The sequence below is a fragment of the Clinocottus analis genome, unplaced genomic scaffold (assembly GCF_023055335.1).
Source record: "Clinocottus analis isolate CAN_PGR_092001 unplaced genomic scaffold, fCliAna1.0.p SCAF_4, whole genome shotgun sequence".
Taxonomy (NCBI): Eukaryota; Metazoa; Chordata; class Actinopteri; order Perciformes; family Cottidae; genus Clinocottus; species Clinocottus analis.
The window spans coordinates 5,983,804-6,005,995 of NW_027176153.1; the positions used below are offsets into that span (position 1 = coordinate 5,983,804).

At 41.7% G+C, this 22,192-nt stretch overlaps 1 protein-coding gene across 4 annotated transcripts in view; it reads left to right on the top strand.

Moving 5' to 3' along the window:
• Positions 1 to 21,810, top strand: part of prkcz (protein kinase C, zeta) — a 150,769-nt gene extending 128,959 nt beyond the window's left edge. For all 4 annotated transcript variants that reach the window (XM_068596888.1, XM_068596889.1, XM_068596890.1 and 1 more), the window contains 2 exons: positions 10,720 to 10,835; positions 19,781 to 21,810. In XM_068596888.1, the coding sequence (XP_068452989.1) occupies positions 10,720 to 10,835; positions 19,781 to 19,868 (204 nt within the window). In that variant the 3' untranslated portion in view covers positions 19,869 to 21,810. The remainder of the gene's footprint in view (positions 1 to 10,719; positions 10,836 to 19,780) is intronic.
• The last annotated feature ends 382 nt before the right edge of the window (positions 21,811 to 22,192 follow it).

A 22,192-nucleotide genomic window follows, 5' to 3' on the forward strand; every position in this document is an offset into this window, starting at 1 on the left:
TGGTCTACTCCGTTACTTAGACCTTTTATGTCCAGTCTACTGCTTAACTTAAATCTTTATGTCCGGTCTACTGCTTATCTTGCATCTTGCTTCACAAAGACCGGGTGTTTGAAATGGAGGCAGAGTTTTTAGAGTTTTTTTGGCGACCCTGGGATATTCTGTCTTGATTTTAGACCAGAATACCGGCTTTTAAGTTTCGTTTTTAGGTTAATGTATGTCAAGAGGCTCAGACGAAGGTCCTTTTTCAAAATAAAACATTTTCCCGGCTTTGTTTTCTTCATTACAATAATTTTATTTATTTTTTTAAAATATTTTGACTTTTTTTAAAATTCATTAATTCTTTCTGTGCGGCCCGGTACCAACCGACCCGGGGCCGCGTCCCGGGGCTTGGGGGCCGCTACCCTAACACCAATACTGACTCTGCGAAGCTTGCAAAGTTGTTTCTGTTTTTTTGCTGTTATTTTTCTCTGTTAATTAATATTTACATGCATTTCTACATACTTGAAGCAGAAAAGGTTGCCTCATATATGTAGCAATTTGGTTGCGTTGATAATGCTAATTATAAAATGATGACATTCAAGAAGTTGAATCAAGCCATGCGCGACAAGTTTGTGTTGTTAAGACAGAGGTAAAAATTGAAAGACATTAAGTATAAGAACGCTCTTGCAGAAGGCTAAATTCAACATTATTCATGGAAACTCTCCCAAAAATCCACAACCACATGATCACGAGTCCTGCAATTGGAAATTAAATGTGTCAATACTGTATTAACTGTTGGAGTTTTATCAAATGGTGAATTCTCAGTCAGGTGATATTAACGATATGGACATAAATAAATATTAAATAATGTATATTGAAATACAGATTATGTTGACTTCACATAGCTCCATTCCATTGTATAGGCAAATATCAATATAAAGAATATCATTATTAGTAGCTGTGATGAGGGTTGTATTAGAATATTCTAATAAATCATGCACAATAGAGCCTACATCTTCAAAATTCTACACTGTTTCAAGTGCACGTGTTTCCACTTTATGACTCTATCAAAGCACCATTAATATGCTACGTGAATGCTAATTAATGAAAAATTAAGGCCACTTCTCTTTTCTCATTGTTGCCCCATCCCTCATGGGACAATTAGCTGGGGTGGCAGGTAGTATACTGGCGCAAAAGAGGGGGGAAACAATTGTCAAGAGTGCGTTAATGAGTGCTGCCACAGAGCTTGTGAAGTACACACCAAAGGCAAACTGGGGAAAGATATCAAAGCGGTGAGGAATCCTGAGCCCAGCGACGAGGCCCCCGTGTAGCACAGAGGAAAAACAAGTTGACAAAGCTGTGAGAGGAGGAGAAGCGACGCTCTCTGCCCTCAAACTCCAAACCTGTCTCCAGACCTGACAGGCCTGGCACACTGCTGCTGTTGTTACCACATATTAATATTCATCAGGCGGTTCCTGAGGGAGCGCTGGGTTTTCTCTCTGAAGAGATGACACATTTGAATATAATTTACCTGCCGTCTCTTTCATGCTCTCGCCAAACCCACAGTTCTTCACTGCCAGAGAACTGTCAAGATGATGAGTGTTGAGAAGAAATGTATCATTTGGAAGCAGGTACAACTGGATTTTACTACTGTGAGTTCTTTTTCATGGACACTGAACTCACTTAGGCAGGAAGCCAGACTATCCTCTGTAGTCTCTCACGTGGGTGCATCTTTGTTTTATATTTGTAACTTTATATTTGTGTTTTGTTCCATAATAACACCAGAAAGCCAGAGGTTGGCACTTGGCAGCACACATCTAAACACAATTAGTATTTTGGAACAAGCCAGAATATGATTTTTGGATAAATTGACCAGATGAGAATGGGTGAAATGTAATTAATGTCTTATTGATTCCTGCAGACTTTGCATTAAATGCTTTGCTACGATCTCATAAAAGCAAAATGATCCATGGGGTATTTACCTTCCTACTCCTCCAGCTACATGCAATAAGGTTTCTGTTTTTGGCTGGATGTTCACCAGGTCAGAGGTGGGTGGTCTCATTTACCCCTGTAATTGGTTTAATTCAACGATTGTGTAGCCATGTGTCAGTCACAAAGTCTTTGGGATATCTGTTAACCCTAGTTTGGGATCAAAAATGATTTTAGCATGTAGCTTTGATAGCCAAAGTGTTTACTGACTGGTTGGCAGAACTCACATGTGTCTAATGGGATCTCACAGAAATACATCAAATGACCAGGACCTCTTATAAGCTCATTATGTGTTGACTGCGCGTAATGTAAAAAAAGGTGTGCCATCACCGCAGAAACGATTTAATCTTTATTTAGGTTTTAAGAAAAACTTCATGGTTGGCCTAAAAATTATAAACATAATAAATAAAAAAAGTAAAATCTCATTAACTCGCCAACTCTTTGGGACATCACCAGTCTCCTGGGTGAAAGTCCTGTTTGATTGACCCATCCACCTACCATTCGTTGTCTTTCTGACTGTTTTCACTACTTTACTAGCTGTAAAGTAGTCATTATGTATCACCGGATATCCTGATAAGGAGAGGGAAGAGGAGTACACCGGAAGCTTGTGAGAAATGCCAGTGAGCGATAAAAAGTCACAATTAAGCAAGAGTAAAATGTAGAAGTGCCCAGACACTCTTTGGTTTTTACAGCACTGAGTTGTTCCATAGTTTGATTGTCTGACTGCTCGTCTTTCTTGTTCTATCTGTGTTGTCAAATATCTCAGTATTTAGTTTTAGTTTAGTATTTAGTAGTACAAAAGAGAACAAAACCCTGTACACACAGCACCGTGTTTTCTTCCCATAAATGTCCCTTCATCCAAGCGAACAATTCACTTTTTTTCTTTGGAGGACATTCAGTCTGACAGCAGATCTAGACAGATATTTTGAAAAATATTTTACAGACAAAACTTAAACTAACAGTGAAGTCAACTGATATTGATCTCCCAGTTTTTAGGGAGATGTGCTTCCACGCTGTCCGCTGTCCTCCACTACAACGAGAGCCGAAACTCCACTTGGTGTGATTAAGTGAAAACAGTGCAAGTGCTTCAAATCAGCTGACTGTGGAAAGTCTGCAGTCATACTCTAATTGTCACGTCGTCCAATCCTATCCTGGAAGTATCTATGCCAACACCCAACACTTCACTCTCACACACCCACACACGCACACGCACTGACACACAGACACACACTCGCACACACACACACGTACTGGCAGGTGCTGTGATCTGAGAAGCCATGGCAAGACCTCTTTCATGTGCCCCTTTGGCCTCAGGGGAGCTCTTTGTGTGTGTGTGTGTGTGTGTGTGTGTGTGTGTGTGTGTGTGTGTGTGTGTGTGTGTGTGTGTGTGTGTGTGTGTGTGTGTGTGTGTGTGTGTGTGGGGTGGGCTTGTTCCTGCCCTTCAGTGTGCTTCATTACCACCACACAGAGCTTTAACCTGCCCAACAACACATCGGGCAGACTGGGGAAAGAAGGTGGAGAGGGATGTGAAAAGATGAAACAATTGACGATGAGTAAGACGCAGGCAAATGAAGAGGAGGAAGATGGAGACAGGATGCGAGGGGGTGAAACTGGAGTGTAGGGAGGCACTGGAAAAGCAAAAAAATATTAGCAAAGGGAGAGAGAGAGAAACAGATTGGGGAAGTTGGGCCAATTTGATGAAGAGGGAGCAATACGAAGAAATATGAAGAGAGAAAGTGAGGGTTTTTGTGTTGTTTGTTTGAAGTTGTTCCCACAGAGCACTTTGAACCAATAACATGAATGAAGCACAGAAACTGCTGCTTCTGTTGTAGCACACACACACACACACACACACACACACACACACACACACACACACACACACCCTAAACCCGATAGAACATCTGTGGGACATTATGTTTTGGTCCATCAGACGCCGCTAGGTTGCTCCTCAGACTTTACAGGAGCACACTGATGCCCTTAGACCGATCTGGGAGGACATCCCACAAGATATTGAGTAGCATTGTGAGTTGCAGAAATTGAATTTTGGCAAAATGGACGAGCCTGCCACATAATTTTTTCACTTAGATTTTCTGGGTGTCTGTGACATCAAGCCTTCTGTAGGCTGAAACGTTTATTTCCTTCAAAAGATGTGGCATTTTGAGCGAGAGTATTCCCACATTTAACTTGGGTATAGCAGGGTGGTCCTTCATTTTAGAGGATTGGCAGTTCGAGCCCTTTAAAAGAGACGTCTGCAAAGCTGTTACTATTGTCTTTTTTTTTCCTTATTCAAAGCACAAAAAAAGGATTTTTTTCTGAATTACATCATGTTGTCAGGCAGCTAGACCAGAGGAATGATGAGATTAACAATACTGCACATATTCAGTGGGCTGCATCTCCCCTGAAGCAGTGGCGGGACGTGCTTTTTTCGACCAAGACCTTCAGTGCCGTCTGATATTGTTTACATAAATAAGCACATGACTGGATGCTGCGTCATTAGCGGACAATGCTTGTTGTTCACATCAACAAGAACCAGTCACATTTAGTCATGTATCTGAGGGTTCATCTTGCGCCTATACTTTACTTTATTAATAAAACAACACGATGCTGCATAGTTTGCACAAGAGGGCAACCACGTTTATTCTCGTTCCACACTTCACTAGAACATTCATCTCTTTCCGTTTTTGCCTTCACAATAAAAGCCCCAGAAATGAACACTGCTTCTTAGAGAACTTTCCAAATACTCAATGTAATAGCTTAGCGTTCTAACAAAACATAACAAAACAATCCAACAAAGCTACGAAAACACCACACGTCTCTGCAGCTGCGAAGGCAGCCCAACTTTCCGTTGCCATCTCTGCGCCGTCTCTCAGCCAGCCACTACACCGGCACTCACCAATGAAGCCACCACGCTCACCCGAGGTAGCTTAGAAAACATCACATTTCATTTAGCTGACACTTTTATCCAAAGCAACTTACAAATCTGGCAGCGAGCGCTCTCCCAACCCCTAGCTTAGCTCTGTGGAAATGGGACCCAGCAGAAAGCCAAGCAGTGTGAAAAAAAAGCTGAAAAAGCTGTTGACACACTGATCAATCACAGCGCATGTTCATGGTTACGCGGGGCCTGTGACGAATTTTACATCCAGAACACTAGCAGGCCGCCCCCTGTGATTTAACCTGCTGTTTTACCATAGAGAAACAAAGGTGCAATCTGATTGGATAGGAGCTCTCCTTAGACAGACGAAGACAGGAGCTGTGCAATGAGGAAATAAACTAATAGGGAAGAATAATTATAATACATGGAGTGTGTTTTCAAGAAGGGGGACCGGAGAGTGTGCTCGAACTATCGTGGTATCACACTACTCAGCCTCCCGGGAAAAGCTTATGCCAGGGTGCTGGAAAGGAGACTCCGACCGCTTGTCAAACCTCGGATTCAAGAGGAGCAGTGCGGATTCCGTCCCGGTCGTGGAACAGTGGACCAGCTCTTTACCCTTGCGGGGCTACTGGAGGGGTCTTGGGAGTTTGCCCAACCAGTCTACATGTGCTTTGTGGACTTGGAGAAGGCTTTCGACCGGGTCCCTCGGGGGGTTCTGTGGGGGGTGCTGCAGGAGTACGGGGTGCCGGATCCGTTGGCACGGGCTATTCGGTCTCTATACGCCTGCAGTAGGAGTTGTGTCCGTATCCTCGGTATTAAGTCAGACACGTTCCCGGTGGGTGTTGGCCTCCGCCAGGGCTGCCCTTTATCACCGGTCCTGTTTGTGACCTTCATGGACAGGATTTCTAGGCGCAGCCGGGGGGCGGAGGAAATCCGGTTCGGGGGCCTCGGGATCGCCTCTCTGCTGTTTGCAGATGATGTGGTCCTGTTTGCTTCCTCGGAACGTGACCTCCAGCATTCGCTGGGGCGTTTTGCAGCCGAGTGTGAAGCGGCAGGGATGAGGGTTAGCGCCTCCAAATCCGAGGCCATGGTTCTCTGCCGGAAACCGGTGGATTGCTCCCTTCAGGTGGGGACAACATGCCTGCCCCAAGCGAAGGAGTTCAAGTACCTCGGGGTCTTGTTCACGAGTGAGGGTAAGGTGGAGCGAGAGATCGACAGGCGGATCGGTGCGGCTGCAGCAGTAAAACAGGCGCTGTACCGGTCCGTCTTGGTGAAGAGGGAGCTAAGTCGGAAGGCGAAGCTCTCTATTTACTGGTCGGTCTACGTTCCAACCCTCACCTATGGTCACGAACTCTGGGTCGTGACCGAAAGAACGAGGTCGCGGATACAAGCGGCCGAAATGAGCTTCCTCCGTAGGGTGGCCGGGCTCAGCCTTAGAGATAGGGTAAGGAGCTCGGACATCAGGGGGGAGCTTGGAGTCGAGCCGCTGCTCCTTCGTATCGAAAGGAGTCAGCTGAGGTGGTTCGGGCATCTAATTCGGATGCCTCCTGGACGCCTCCCATTAGAGGTTTTCCAGGCACGTCCAACTGGGAAGAGGCCCCGGGGAAGACCCAGGACACGCTGGAGGGATTATATCTCCCGGCTGGCCTGGGAACGTCTCGGGGTCCCCCAGAACGAGCTGGAAAATGTTGCGGGTGAGAGGGAAGCCTGGGTCGGTCTGCTGGGTGTGCTGCCACCGCGACCCGACCCCGGATAAGCGGCGGAAAATGGATGGATGGATGGATGGAGTGTATTTGTGAAAAACTATTACATTATAAAATAACTTTGTGATTCTGTTTAGGCCAGAAGAGAAGGCTTAGCAGGCTCTCACGGCCCGCCACTGCCCTGAAGTAAGTGCAATAATTGACACTTTTCTTGATGTCATTTGACTGAAGATGCGCCATCTTGGGGTCCAGTATCCTGTTCATGGATACATATCCATGAACAGGATACTGGACCCCAAAATGTGGATGGTCAGGTCAAACTAACAAAGGACTTTCACCCAGGAGATGCTGTTCAGGTCCCATGTGAAAACAAAATATAACCTATTATACTGTACATTTACTAAATAAGTTACATACTTAACTAACTCCACAAACACAAGTTAACAATTGTACTTTTTACAAACCCAAACCACAATATTTTCCTTGGTTTGGTTGCCTAAAAAGTTGTTTTGTTTCAATCTACAATGTTAAATTTCACTTTCACAACATGGTAGGTGCCAGTGGTGGGTCATCAGGGCCTTCTGGCCTTCTTCTCTGGTGGGCCAAACAGAATCACAAAGTGAAAAGAAAAAGAAACAAAATAGAAAATGTATAGCTTTTCCACAAATACACTACCCCCCCACAACCCGCTTGTAGCTCAGGGGGATGAGTGGTCATCCCTTTACCACAAGGCAGCCTGTTCAATCCCCAGTTCCACCCATAGTTCACATGTTGTGAACCCTGACCCCCGAAGTGTCCCTAACCCCAGGGTGCCACACAGGGCAGCCCCGTTCTCAAGTGCCATTCACTGACCAAGGATGGGTCAATTGCAGAGAAGAATTTCCCTAAGCTCCTTCAGGCCTCTGGGATGGCTTCTTGGGACCTGTTTAACAGCCTTTTTTTATCCAATCACATTTCACTTTTACATTACATTTAGCTGACGCTTTTATCCAAAGCGACTTACATTTTGGCTCTCAACACTGTAGACACAGCAACAGGGAGCAATTAGGGGTTAAGAGTTAAGAGTCTTGCTCAAGGACACAACAACATGGACTAGCAGAGCCGGGCCTCTAACCACCAATCCTCTGATTGAAAGACGGGCATGCCACTGAGCCACAGTCACCTATCTATGTATCTATCTATGTAAGATTAGCCTGGTTAAAATACATGAAACAGCCTTCTCAAGACCCGAGACGTGTGATTGGTCACAGGGCCTGCGTAACTATTGACATGCGTTGTAATTGGTTAGTGAAGCTAGCATCTCAACTAGAATCTCAGGATGCTGTAGTTGCTGCTGCACCTTAGGCTCCTGATGCTCTCCCTGCGCCAAGGTGTGCATCTTTACGCGGGCATTACATTTCATTTTAGTTGCTTAGCGGGGGAGCCCGTGCTGGTGGATGAAGTGGGTTATTGAGTCGGTCCACGCACCCTGCGGATTGCGTCATGTGCCCCGTGGCATTGCGTCATAATGATGGACCGGCTCCGCAACTCGGGTGTTTACACACATGATGGACTGTATGATCGGGCCGTATATTGAGTGTTTCAGTCTGTGACAGTATCTCGAGGGACGCTTTTTTCCTCTCCGTCCGCCCGTGATGTGGACTATATGGCACTCATTCAAGGACTAGATCTAAAAACCACAACCCACCAATGTTAGGTGCGGTGTGGATGTCTGAAGCAGCTTTCAGACACCATAATGAGTTGTCTCTTTTTTAAGCTACCCCTAACCAAATTCTAACCACTTTTTTATGTGTGTATGTTCTTCAAATGTGGAAGCAAGTAAAAACAGCATGTCGAGCAAACCTGTGTATCAGACATCTGACTCCTTTGTGAAAATTGTCCTGTGTGCACAATTTACAGAATGAGTGCCTGATGTGCAACCATGGAAACAAACCAGACAAAAACTCTGCTGGCTGAATCACTCTGGCACAATTACTCTGCTGTGCTGTTCTGTTGTTTTTATTTCCCTTTTTCAGTCCTGTCCTCTTTTCCACAAAACAATGTGTACAGTGCCCATGTTTTACTTGCAAAACTGATCAAATGGAAAAGAGCCTCGTTGTTTAAACCTGCCTGATGTTTAAACTTGCCTGACATTTATTCAACTCAAATGTGCAAGTTTCCTTTTGTTAGTCATTTAGTCAATTAAAACATTTGACATCAACATTGTTATTTTTTATTGAGCAGATCTTGAGCAGTAACATACATTTTAATCACACATTTTTTACAGAGCTATTATAACACCAAACTCAATATTAGACTGTTTCTCATTTGTACTTTCTTAGTTCCTGTCTTATTTCCTGTCTCTTAGTTTAATTGTTAAAATTCAAAAACAGCTGGTCGCTGTAGTATTTGTGGAAGCAGGACAGTGTAAAACAATCAAAACAAACTATAGTGTGTTTGTGGCTTCATGGTACAGGTCACTCAGTGCAAGAGTGAGGTTTATTGATGTGTTTTTTATAGTTCTTCGACATCAACTCTATATTAGGCTGGTGAACAGCGTCCTGAACACGCCTCCCTCGGGAATAGAATGTGATTGTCTGTTCTAAAGTGAGCTCATAAGGTTAGCACGCCTTTCTATATGAGTAACTTAGTGTTACTTTTGAAGGCCAAGGAATGTATAATTAAAGTGCTTTCACACAGAGAGCTGTTGGCGTAAGGCAATGTGCCTGTCCTATACTTCGAATCAGCGGCATTGGGTGAAACACCTACTTCTGATCCTACCAGCTTGTGCTTGTACACCTAAATCTCACACCGCAAATCTCACCATGCAGCTAAAAAGAGCGGGTTGTAGCTTAGAAAAGGGGAAATGGTGTGCTTGACCCAATTAATATAGTAGGTTCTGGTGAATATAATTAAACCTTATGATTACATTTACAGAATGTAAAGTATGAATTATACTCTTGCAACTACAACTGCGGCTGGCCACGCAGTTGGATTGACGGACTCGTTTTGGTTTATAGTTCCCGTGCGTTTTCCATACTCCAGAACAGTAGGTGGCGCAACGGCCGTAGAGTCGACCTGCACACCGACGTTCACCGATATCTCCCTCCAGGAATTCACCGCCATCTGCGTGTCCTTATACTCCGTCAGATGTGTTAAATAAATGCTCATTTTTGCGGACCTCTTCAGCCAAACGTTCTTCAACGGGATCCATGGTTCATGTTTCTGCTATGGCTTTTAAAAACAGCTATGAAACCGGAAATGCGAGACTCAGAAAGGATGTGGTTAGCTGACCAATCACAGTCTTGCGGGCTTGCCTTGCTTTGACGGATAGTCAGAAATTTTGGGTGACGCACGCAAGCATGCAAAATGGCCGATTTCACCATGCAAGGGGGGCGATGCGTGTCTTGCTTGCTTGCGTCTCTGCGTAAAATCCGAGTATAAATCAGCCCTCGAGTATAAATCAGAGTGTTTTAACTTTGAAGCATTCCATTACTAACTCGACATGCTGGAAACGGATGCCTTACTTATCTTTACACTCCTTTAGTGTACACTTCAGTGCTTTAAACGTAACAACCGTAACAAAGTAACAAAGTAAATGCTATATAAGAAGCAGTGTGCCACACCACATTTTACATTTTTTATTTATTTTTTTTCTTTGAATTGATTAATATAAAATACTCTATGCTATAAATACTAATATTTATACTACTACTACTACTACTACTACTACTACTATTAGTATTACTACTACTACTACTAATAATAATAACAATAATAATAATAATAAGACATAGCTGAGAATTTTGCTGGGCTGTAAAGCAGCAACCGTTCTCATGACCTTTAGTTTGACAAAGCAAAGTTGCAAATTATACCTCCTTTAGTGTACACTTCAGTGCTTTAAAATGTCAGCTAAAAAGGTTTGATGAATGTAACACCTCATTGAAAAGGAGTTTCACCACTCAAATAAGGCTCCACATTCTTCAGGTAATTAGGGATGCTTCTGTTTTGTGTTATTTTAATCAAAGCAGGGGTTGTGCATTTTTTTCCGACAGCAAATCAATGGCTTGCAGTTGTAGAAGGTTCTAATTTAGAGTACCCGATGTGCTTTGGGTTTTGTTTTTCTACTCGCCATTATTGAGAAAGAAATGTTGTTCCATATAACAGGCTTTTTATGTGTTTGTTTTCCCTCAGCTGGAGAAGAAAGAGATGACGCCGCCTTTCAAACCTCAAATCACTGATGACTACGGCCTCGAAAACTTTGACACACAGTTTACTAATGAACCAGTGCAGCTAACGCCAGATGATGCGTAAGTACTGCTTCGTGAAGTCATGTTGAATGTTGAATGTTAGACCATTAAAGCCAACCGCATGTAAATCACAAAGAGCGCTCTTTGCACTTGTGTTTGAAGATGTGTTTACAGGGAAGGACTGGAAATGTACCTACGGTCAATTACGTGTTATTTCTATATGTGACTTTACAAGTCACTCCATGATGACAACTTTGACAGTGATGAATCATTACCTAAGTCAAGATGTTTTTTGATCTCTGCCATGTTTGACAGTGTTGTGAAATGTGAAACACATCAGACATCTAACTAAACGTCTTTACAGCCCTTTAAAATAACCTTGAAATTAGTAATGATATTCAACCATAATTAGAGTACAACAATTGTGCATTGTTATTATTATATTAGTGGAAACACTCAGTGCCGCATTCGTCCTATGGTGTAGGGAGAGGATAGTTGGTTGCCGAATCAATGTCAGGTCCAGATGTATTAATGTGGTGAAGGGGCCCAATTGTAACCACAACCCCCGGTGATTCCAATCACACGGATGTGCTGAGTTACAACAGATGTGGCGAAGCGATTGACTGCAACGCCAGCCCCCAAATTAAAACTAACGTTAATTTTTCAGGACTTTCAGCGACAGCTGAACTCAAGGATGAACTGATCAGATTTTCACAAATATGATTATTGGGTATAACTCAAGAAATCAAGTGCGAAATATTACAATTTCAAACAATTGTCTAATAAGACAAAATTGACAAAAGTGATGATATTTTGGACAGACAAACATCTAAACTGCAACATCACCAGTTAGGGGGAGCATACGACTGGGTGGGCTGTAATTCTATTTTATTTAGTCCTGTTTCAAAAGTCATTGTGTGATTGAATCATTATTTTTTTTAAGTAATCAGATTAAATTCAAAATTGTTGTCTTAGTTTTCCTGTCGCTGTCATTGTTAATAATAATATTAACTTCCCCCTATTGTGTTAAAAATAGGGGGAAGAAAAAAACAGTCTCCTCTTTTTATAAAAATAAAGAGGGATTTTGGCCAAGATTTGAATCTTCAAACCACATTTTAGTCGTGTCTTTTATAAATAGTAGTTTCGCGTCACAGTTAATGTTTGAGGTGTTAGTGTTTTATTAAAATAGAGCGTCATATTACAGCCACATTTTGGTCAATGCCCCCCAGGACTGAACTGTAGTTGTACTTGGCTGCTGTGAGTGTGTACAGCTAAAAAGGTGATCAACAGACCTTTTAGATTAGAGGTTGAAAAAGATGTGACATGTATTTTCAGTGGGGGGGATGTTGTACCATCTTTTTCCAGAAAACTTCTGCATCCAATAAAGAAAACCATCCCTCCCTGCGAGTTCCCAACATTGACGTCGTCATCCATGAAGGACATTGTTTTGATTAATGCGAACGTGTAGCCTTTCAGATCTGACAGACGCATGAGAATTTTGAAGAGAAAAGGCTGCAGAGGTGTTTATGTTGTGCAGAGCACTACAACAGAGCACAACAACAGAAACATCTCTGCAGACCAAAACACAAGCATGGCATGTTTTTTCTCCATGCCGTCACAAAATAGATTCAATAAGGCGTTGGGCAGGCCCCATCGATAAATGTTACAAGGCAACATTTTAATTTCAATACATGTTGGATACATTTTTCAACATTTATATTTTTCCAGCAAAGCTTTTATTGGACTGATTTTAACAAACCATTTCTCAACAACCACCCTGATCAAAAGCAGGAGCTGAATGGAAAAAATTAAATACACCATGCACTACAAACTGCATTCTTATTAGCATTTTCATCAATGACATAAGGACATGTAAAAAGAGCTTTGTAAAAACAGATTGTAATTTCAAACAATGATGTGGATAACAATCTTTTATAATGACTTATACTGCCTGAGGGCTAGAATGCTACCTAGAGCTTTCCAAACAATGAGAAGCCATGAGTAAGAATCTGATTATGAAAAGATTTGGTTAATCGCATCTATCGTGATATATTGTGACACAATAATCACTGACCAAGGTGAAACGCCTGGCACCAAAACACTAAAGCCCTGACCTCTCTCCAACAGCTGTGGGTTTTAACTCTTTGTAATCTCAACACAATGAATCGTGCAGCTGGGGATGAGACGGACATGAAACCGTACTGCAACACTACTACCCTGATGATCATGTTGTGCCTGGATCTTGTCTGATACACCTCAATGCAGGACACAGACAAGTCTCTCAGTGCCAGACTTGCTGTCTGGCCTTTTTGACTTAAAATGAAGCAAAACTAGTACATATCAGTGGCGACTGGTGGAATTTTTTTTGGTAGGGCCATTTAATACATTTCAGCAAACATCCCTGTGTGATTCAATGCAAAAAAGGTATCACATATTACTACTATGCAGTTATATATATATATTATATATAGCTATATATAACTATATTATATACATATATATTTATATATATATATATATATATATATATATATATATAGTTATATATATACACATGTATAGATATATATATATATATATATCTATATGTGTGTATATATATATGTATATATATATATATATATATATATATATATATATATATATATATATACTATTATTACTACTACTTTGCAGTTATATATATATATATATATATATATATATATATATATATATATATATATATATATATATATATATATATATATATATACACATACCATAGGCCTTCACTGCGTGCCGTATAGTCCACACCACGGCCGGACTGGGGAAAAAAGTGTAGATCCGCTCCACCGTATGACGCGAAAAAAAAGAAAAAAACTCTGCAGATGAACAATGCACGGAGCCTGACGCACGAAGCCACTTTATACGGTGTGCAGCGCGCCGTGGGTGCGCGCTGCGTGACCCCCCTCCCCCGCCGCCACTACCAGCCGTGTCTGGACTCCTCGGGGGATCTACAGATTGCAGCCTCAGGGCAAACGCAGCACAATCTCACTACTACGAGCATGGAGGAGGTCACACAGGATGTGTGGACCGACCTGCAGAGCTATTTTGACTACTTTGACAAGAGAAAAAGGTGCGGCCACTCTGTGGAGCAATTGTGCCATTACGCAGCGCTAGCGATCCTGACTGACCGACTTGACCAGGCTAAACCAGTCAACAATGCATGTTGTCCAAATAAACACCAAACAACAAGTCACATTTAGTAATAACAAAACTATCTAACAACATTAAAGCCTGCACACACACACACACACACACACACACACACACACACACACACACACACACACACACACACACACAGCTGCAGCAGTCTGACCAGCAGCAGCACAGTAGCAGCAGAGCTGTGTAGGATTAAATACAGTTGCACATGTAAAAAATAAGTTACAAAGCCAGCATTTTATATTTCCGTAATCCTCCTAGCTTTTTGGCTGATCTGGGACCAGGTGAACTCTGCTGACACTGTCATGTTGTAAAAGTGGGCGGTGCGCGCCTCTTCTGCCATGACGAGAGCGAGAGACCTGAATGCCCGCAGTCTGGGGCCAACCTCGGGCTGGCCCTCCTGGAAGTATATTACCAGGTATAATTCATAGCTCAAAATACTAATATTGACAATTTGTATTATTTATTACTATTTTTATAATTAATATTTATTTTATTTTAATTAATTTTTTGGGGTGGCTCAAGATGGGCCACCAGTGGTGGCCTTCTATTGACCTGCTGTCACATATGGCGCCATTTTTGGTATATACACCACCGGTTAAGCAAAGTTGTACTTGGACACCGTTGTGGACCTTTTTCCTGCTTGTGCAACTTGGAACTTTTGAACATGTACAGCAATGACTCCATCATTGTGAAATAGCTGGGCACAGAGCAACAAGGGCTCCCAGTGTTAATTGGAGCCTTATTAAATGCCCATCATGCTCAGCAACCATGACAGATGTCTTTGTGGCTCAGTTTGAAGGTGCTGTACACCTCTGCACTAGACACTGCACTTCAAACCAGCCTTGGAGTGGGTGAGCCTCAAAGCTCATTAAGGACCTGCAAAGAGACGGCTCTGACACTCATTCCAGTTTTTTTGTGACAGCGTTTGACGAGGGGAGTCCGTGACTTTTACGGAGGCAATTGTAGATAAGGTTAGGGTGGTGCAGTGAGGGTAGGACGGAGATGAGTGGGAGATTGGGGTGGGGAGCTTACTGCCAGTTCAGTAGTGGAGATATCAATGTGGCATCAAACACCACAGCACATCAAAAGAAGAAGCATGCCTCCTCCCTGCGTCTCACACTTTATCTCCACACCCCTTTCTCTTCCCTCTGTTACCAAGGAGAGGGGCTGATGTCGCCCACTCCTACTCTGAAAGAGGGTGATGCAAAAAAGCTCTGCAGTCTCCCCTCTCTCCCACTCGTGTTGGGCTTGGCATGAGAAGAAAGAGAAGTGGGAGCCATGTAGGGAGAGAGAAGGGTAAACCCTCCATGTTTGAGATTTACATTGCAACATTAAAAGCCAGATTTGCTGGGGGCCCTTGCCAGCATGGGAAGGGGGAGGGGTTAAGGGAGAGACCCTTTCATTTTTGTATGCCAGCTCCCTGTCTTCAAAAATGGCAGTCTCGCCCAGTCCCCAGAGAAGCTTACTTTTTTCTTCTGTGGCCGTGGTCCTTGGTTGTTGTTTTCAGCTCCTTGACTTTGGAATTCCGCTTGGATCTTAATGCATATCATGCTTTGCCCCAAACCTAAGGAGCCAGGTCCTACACTGTTTGGACATCATACTATTAAATGTAACAAACTTCTGCTCCACAAAATCACATGTCATATTGTGGTCCTCTATTCATTCAACATAGTTGATTAATTTTTACTTCATTTCACCTAACACCTTCCAAAGCCAGCAGGCAGCTACTTGTTTCCACTTACGTCTTTTAACTGTGTCAAATTCAGTCTGAATACAGCATTATAAATAATCAAAACTTTGTCGTGATTTTGTGGAAAAGTAGATCAGTACTGCACTGAAAATACAAAAATCTACTGGTAAGATAACTTTTTTTTTTTTTTTACAATCAACACTTGACATCATTACTTGGATTGACAATAGCTCCAGCCTTGTAGAGTAATTTTCTTAATTTAATATTGAAACAAATTGTTCGTATTTGTTTTCCAAAAGCACTTAAAATACAAGTTCTGTCTCTCTCACTTCCCCCTTCCTCTCCTCTTCATTCTGCATCTGGCAATGCTTTCAAGTGATCCAACTCTGGAAAAGAAAAAGAGGCAACATTTACGTTGGTTGAACACACTATTTGATTTAGTCAACTTCCAAACCCTCTCCTCTCTCTTTCGTGTGTCCCTCTTTGTGTTTGTTTTCTTTCTGCCTCTCTTTTCTCTGAAACTCCCAAAATGAAAAAAAAAACACAATTTGTAGTGGTGCTTGACCTACTCTTTTGGTGAAAGTACTTCACATGGGATTAGATGGAGGAGAATGACTTGCTTCATCAGTATGCTAGTGGGCGAAAAGAAGAGACACTGTAGCATTTCTTTCCCTTGTCCTTGCACTTGTGGGTGGGGTAACTGCAACCTGCTCGACGATGTCAGAGGCCCCTAAAGTGAGACACCAGGGGGAAGGCCTTTTAACTTCAAAGCATAAGTGTAAAGGCCTAGAGGCCTTTAGCCACTGGGCCTTCCCCCAGCGAGATGCCTCCTTCTTGGGCTTCAGTTCATCCTCTCACCATCATCACTTAACTTACAGATGAGTAAACAGCCTGTTGCGGTAGGAGAAGCGGTGTTGCTAAGGAAGTACGTTTATTTTTACCTAGCCACTCGGAGCCCACTAGTTATGAGGTTCTGCTCCATTTACCTGTGATTATACCTTTGTTAATGAAAGCAGCACATTCAGGAAGCAAAGGAGCGGTTTGAGTTCCTCTACTTATCCAGACCGTGTCCACACCGTGTTTTTTCTGTTTCACTGGACATGTTCTAAGAGATGCCATTTTACAGGGTTTAAGGATTTATTCTGAGTGAAAATAACTCCCTCAGACTTTCTGCAGGACAGCAAGCAGGTACCAACACAAACAATGGGTTTTGTTGTTCCAAACCCCAAGTGCATTATCACTTAACTGTCCCCAGTCACTTAAAAAAAGATCCAGACTTCAGTCACATGAAAGCAGAGACGTTTTCATTAGGGCTGTAAAATGATTTTAATCACATTAATCACAGGTTTCTGTGGATTAATCATGATTAATCACTTATTACTGATATTCTCGGTATATTTTTGTAAAAACATAAAGATTTATGATAAAAGACGGATATATACATTGTCATTTATAAAATGGGGGTGCTGTTGTCCACTATAGGCTGTAGGGTCAACCCCATTATCGTTTCATCCCGCTCCACAGTCGTGCATCTACACGATCTTTAGCTCATAAAAACGTTGCGCTAAACTACCAAAAAAAAAGTTTGTCGATTATTGATGCAACGATGTTTTATGCAGAACTAGTTTCTTCAAAGCGTAACAGGATATTTGTCGCGAGTGGAGGTGACAAGATGCTCAGTGTTGCCAGATTGGTGATGGTGTAGTATCTTACCAAAGGCTCAAAATGGTTGCATTTGGAGGATAATTATTGTGCATCTGGCAATCCCGAGATCGGTCGACCAATACCAGTTCTCTCTACCGTCAGAGCTCAAGCAAGAAGATCAATGTAAGATACAGTTTCCACAACTTGTAAGGGCGTAAAAACTAGCTTGTGAAAGAACCAGAGAAACACAAATATCCAACAAGGCAAAATCCCGGATGTTTTGGAATCCCTACCGTACGCATTTTTTAGGTCTCAAAAAGAGGACATGTCCGGGAAAAAGAGGACGTCTGGTCACCCAGGTAATTCTCATTACTCACAAAAGTCCAGTGATCCCCTGTCGGCGCCACATGATCCGTAGCAGCCAAGTCATTTTCCGTTTTGTTCTTTCCAGCTTTATACAGTTGGTGGATTTGTGTCATGATTGTGCGTCTTTGCGGTGCTTTGATGCTCGGGTCCCCCGTTGCCACTCGCAAAACTTTGGTGAACCCCTCATCCTCAACAATATTAATTCCGCAACAGCAACTCAGCTTGTCACAGGCAGACTTAGTGAGGGGTCTACGTTGTTCAGTGAGGCTGGTTTGACGCATTCCACTTGAACGCCCCTCGCCGACCAACATGCTGCAAGTTGAGATGGTACTTAAGCTAGTTGTGCTACGGTGAAACGTCAACGTCTTCCCGAGTGAACATCGGACATCTACATCTAGCTGCATTAGAGCGGAAGTAGTTCAATAGGTATATTAGAAGCTCATTCTGCGCATGCGTTAAAAAAATTAATGCATTAATCCTGTAATTTAATCATAGCACGTTAACGCGTTATTTTTCACAACTCTAGTTTTCATTCCTTTTTTGTCAGAGATTATCAGTCACATGTCGCTAGTGTCTTTCCTAAAAGTAGACCTTTTCACATCTCTGGTAGACCTTTATGTCTCATTTGTTTTATTGACGTTAATCTTGCCCTATCTCCAACAACTGGGTTGAGAACCTCAGAAGCCTATCTTTGTTAACATATTGAACAAATATGACTCCTTGCATGTGTATATAATCTACGCAGCCTTAAGAACTTGGATTGCTTTCCTATACTTTGATTAGACGGTGATTATGGGCGTGAAGTGATTGTCTTGACAGAAGTTAGCCTCACTGTAAAACCTGATAAATAAAGTTAACTTAAATAGTTTAAGGAACTTGAACCATTTAAATAACTCAAATCCTTTTAGTGGAATGCTTAAATAGAGTACTCCTAACTCAAGTATTTATTGTTAGGGATACTTAAGTAAATACGTGACTAGTACTAACTTCATTCTCTGTATAGAACTTAAAACATATTGATTATTTAAACTTATTTGTAATGTTTGTATAAAGTCAGATGAAATGAATTTAAAGAACCAATATTATTTTTTGACCACAACATTACAGCTATGGTTGTGCTTTATACCAGGTCTACTGTATTAATTTTTCATATACCGTCATACCGGTGCATAGTCATAACAAGTATTTAGTCATGGTAAAAGCTTTAGTCATGGTTAAAACTTCATAATAACAATTAATTAACCTACAACTAATGCTCTTTAACAGATGAAACACCCCAACACAACAGTTTGTGACTCTAAACTATTTGTAACACTAATAATTGTACATTTATAAATTTACACCGCCAAATTGCATGCTGGGTACTGCTCGCGTTCACAATGAGAAGAAACAGAGTTTTTCTCAAGACAGAGTTTCAAAAGTTTAAATGATAAAGGACATGCAATAGTCGGGCCTCAAGGACACGTTGGGTAAACGTTTGCTAGAATATGTTTGATTTTTTTTTCACACAAACATGTATGCCTGACTGCATGCTAAAGAAGTGGTCACATTTCCCTGGAGGTATGATGAATACCATTTATGGAGATGCACCAATCCGATTCACTAGCCACATCAATGCTGAACTTCTTTAGGCGAGGGGTTTAATTAATCCATGCCTCTTGGTGAGATATGTGGTTCTAGAAGTGGCTACTTGCAGGGCTAGCTGGTCTTACCTCTCCTTTTTTCTCATTATTGTACACCTTTTTATTTGATGGAAGGTTGTTGAAGAGGGAAAATAAAGCTCAGATTAAAACAATTATTTCAATTTTCTTAAAGCTACTAAATTTTCTTTTAGCTACTAAGCTGGTTAATTTAGCTTGCTTGTGTTTTACGACACGCATTTTGTTGAATTTTTTTTTTTTTTAACTCTTTACTCACTGTCTGCAAACCATTCCTCTATGTTTTCTTAAAGATCAGGAGCATCAATATGGTTTACTTTTGGTTATGCTGCAAATTAGTGGGTCAAAATTCACAGAAGTTGAACTTGCCTATTGGATTTAGTTGCGCACTGATAAAATAACAACTTTAATTCTTCTCTCTGTCTTCCTCTCCTTAGGGACGTCATCAAGAGAATAGACCAGTCAGAGTTTGAGGGATTTGAGTACATCAACCCCCTGCTGCTATCCACAGAAGAGTCTGTATGAAGGGGAGACCAGCTTCCTCCTTCGCCCACCTACTGTCTGTCCAAGCTGCCGTCTCAGCCAAAAAACACTTGCAAGCCAACTCTGAAAGGCAAAGAGGAGGAGGAAGCGTAAAGGACAGGGAGGAGAACCTCACCCTCTGGACTTTGTCAACAAGGCAGAGCAAACTGGAGAATGGGAAATGTTCCTTCATGGACCGTTCAGATTGTTTTGTTGGAATACTAAACTTGTCTTTTCTTGTGGAAAACAAAGACTTCAAGAACATTCCCTGACGTTACGTTGTCTTCCCCTTTTCTGTTCTTTTTCTCCTTCGGCTTAATTCCGTTGTCCTCTCTGAATGTCCATACTCATGTCATAGCTTCGTGATTTGAACAGATAGCTGTTTCATTCTGTGCCTGCTGTCATAAACACATCTCAACCGATCTCACATCCCTGGAGAAATATGACAGTTCTGCTATAGAACTTGAAATTTTACATGCACTCTTTCTTTTGTTCAATTGTTTTCTATTTTTGGGGAGGGAGGGATAGGGATGCAGCACCTCACACAAAACAAGAATGTACAATGACAAAAGAAACTAAATTAAGTTATTATTGTGTAGTATATTGTAGGTAGTGAATCCAGAATTAACAATGCCTTTTTATTGATGCACATTTTCATCCTGAACACATTTCTTTTTATCTTATAGGATTTTCACTACTGGGGAGGGGAGGTAAGGACAACTTTTTATTTAAGAAGTGCCTCTAAGATCGTATTGATTACCATGGCTCTGAATGCACTTATCTCTGATAGAACATTTCTTCACCCGTCCTGGCTGATACCATGGCTAGACTCTTAACAGGGTTGTTCCAGACCGGTCCGATTGGCCGTCGTCCATACAGTCCCGTATCGGTATAAAGGTGTCAGGCTACGGTTGACCTGCTGCTCATCCCAGTCCGGCAGCTTCAGTAACACATTAAATCAGGACATCAGCTGAAAAACAAAGCAGCACCTCGGCTTTAATCTCCACAGTGTGTACAGGCTTGCTAGCCGACTCTGATTCTTCTACACAAGCTGCCACTGCGTGACCATCTGCAGCCGGTCGGAAATGTCACATGACCGGTGGGTTCTGCTGTCTTGTGGAAATGTGTCTCCATTTCTATTTTGGGCTCATTGTGTGTTTCCACCCCCACGCCAAGGGTTGCTTTAAAAGGTGCAACTAAAGCTCAGTGCAGACTCGACTTACGTCTTTTTGCAGTCAAAACTCTTGTTAAACTGATCAATACAATTCCAATGTATTTTATCTATAGTTGTGTTTTTAAAAGGAATAAAAGCTGGCCAAGAGTTCTGGGCCATTGTCCATGTTTGTTGGACAGCTGAGCTGACAGGAGCACAGAGAGACATTGTAAACTCATTTGCAGAGAACAGGACAAAGGACAAGACAGCAGTATGTCAGCAAAGTGTTGAGTTCTAAAAGCATAAGGAAACCAAAAGATATCAAAAATGTTATTTTGACTAAAAAGCACTGGACATGTAAATTCCAGAGCAAATATTTAGTTTGATTTTAGGAATCCTTCCACTTCAGTCCCATGTTTCCTTTTGTTATATGGTTTTGTCACATATAGAGGAACACAATGCTCTTCTTATTTTAATGCTTTAATGCTTTAACTTCAAACATTTTGGTTTGTTGGTATTTTCTTCACTTCAAATTGAAGTTTGCATTTGATGTAGAATAACTATAATTTGTGATGGGACTTTGTCATCATTTTTAAAGACTTAATAACCTATTGAGGAGCTTATGGATTGCTTATTGTAATTAACATCCCTACTTCCCATTGTTAATGTGACCTAATCCACTAAATACAACTTAAAGTTTGTCAATGCTTCATTCAACATTAAGTTTTTCTAATAGCTGTGGATGACGGGTTATCACGCTGGAGATTAATAAAAGTCGATTATATCTAAAAACTAATCGATTGTTCTTCGAAGTCTCCCACAACATTATGGAAAGAGTTGCTGTCTGTCTGTTCACTCGTCCGCGTTGTCAAAATCATCTCAATATTCAGCCAAGATGCTGAAAATCCTTTACGTACTCAAACAAAACAAACTTTAAAACACTCCCCTTTATTCACATTTCCACGAGACACAACTCACATGACAAATTAATAAACAGAAAGGTAAGAAAAGGTTTTATTTATTTTGGTTCTTTCCATAGTGTTTTCGGACACTTGTAAAAACCTTTTGGAATATTTTACATCGCCTTTTCAAATGACAAACACATAACCAACAACTGATAAATAACAGAAACAAATGGACATGATTAATGTGGTGAGATGGGAGATTTATCATA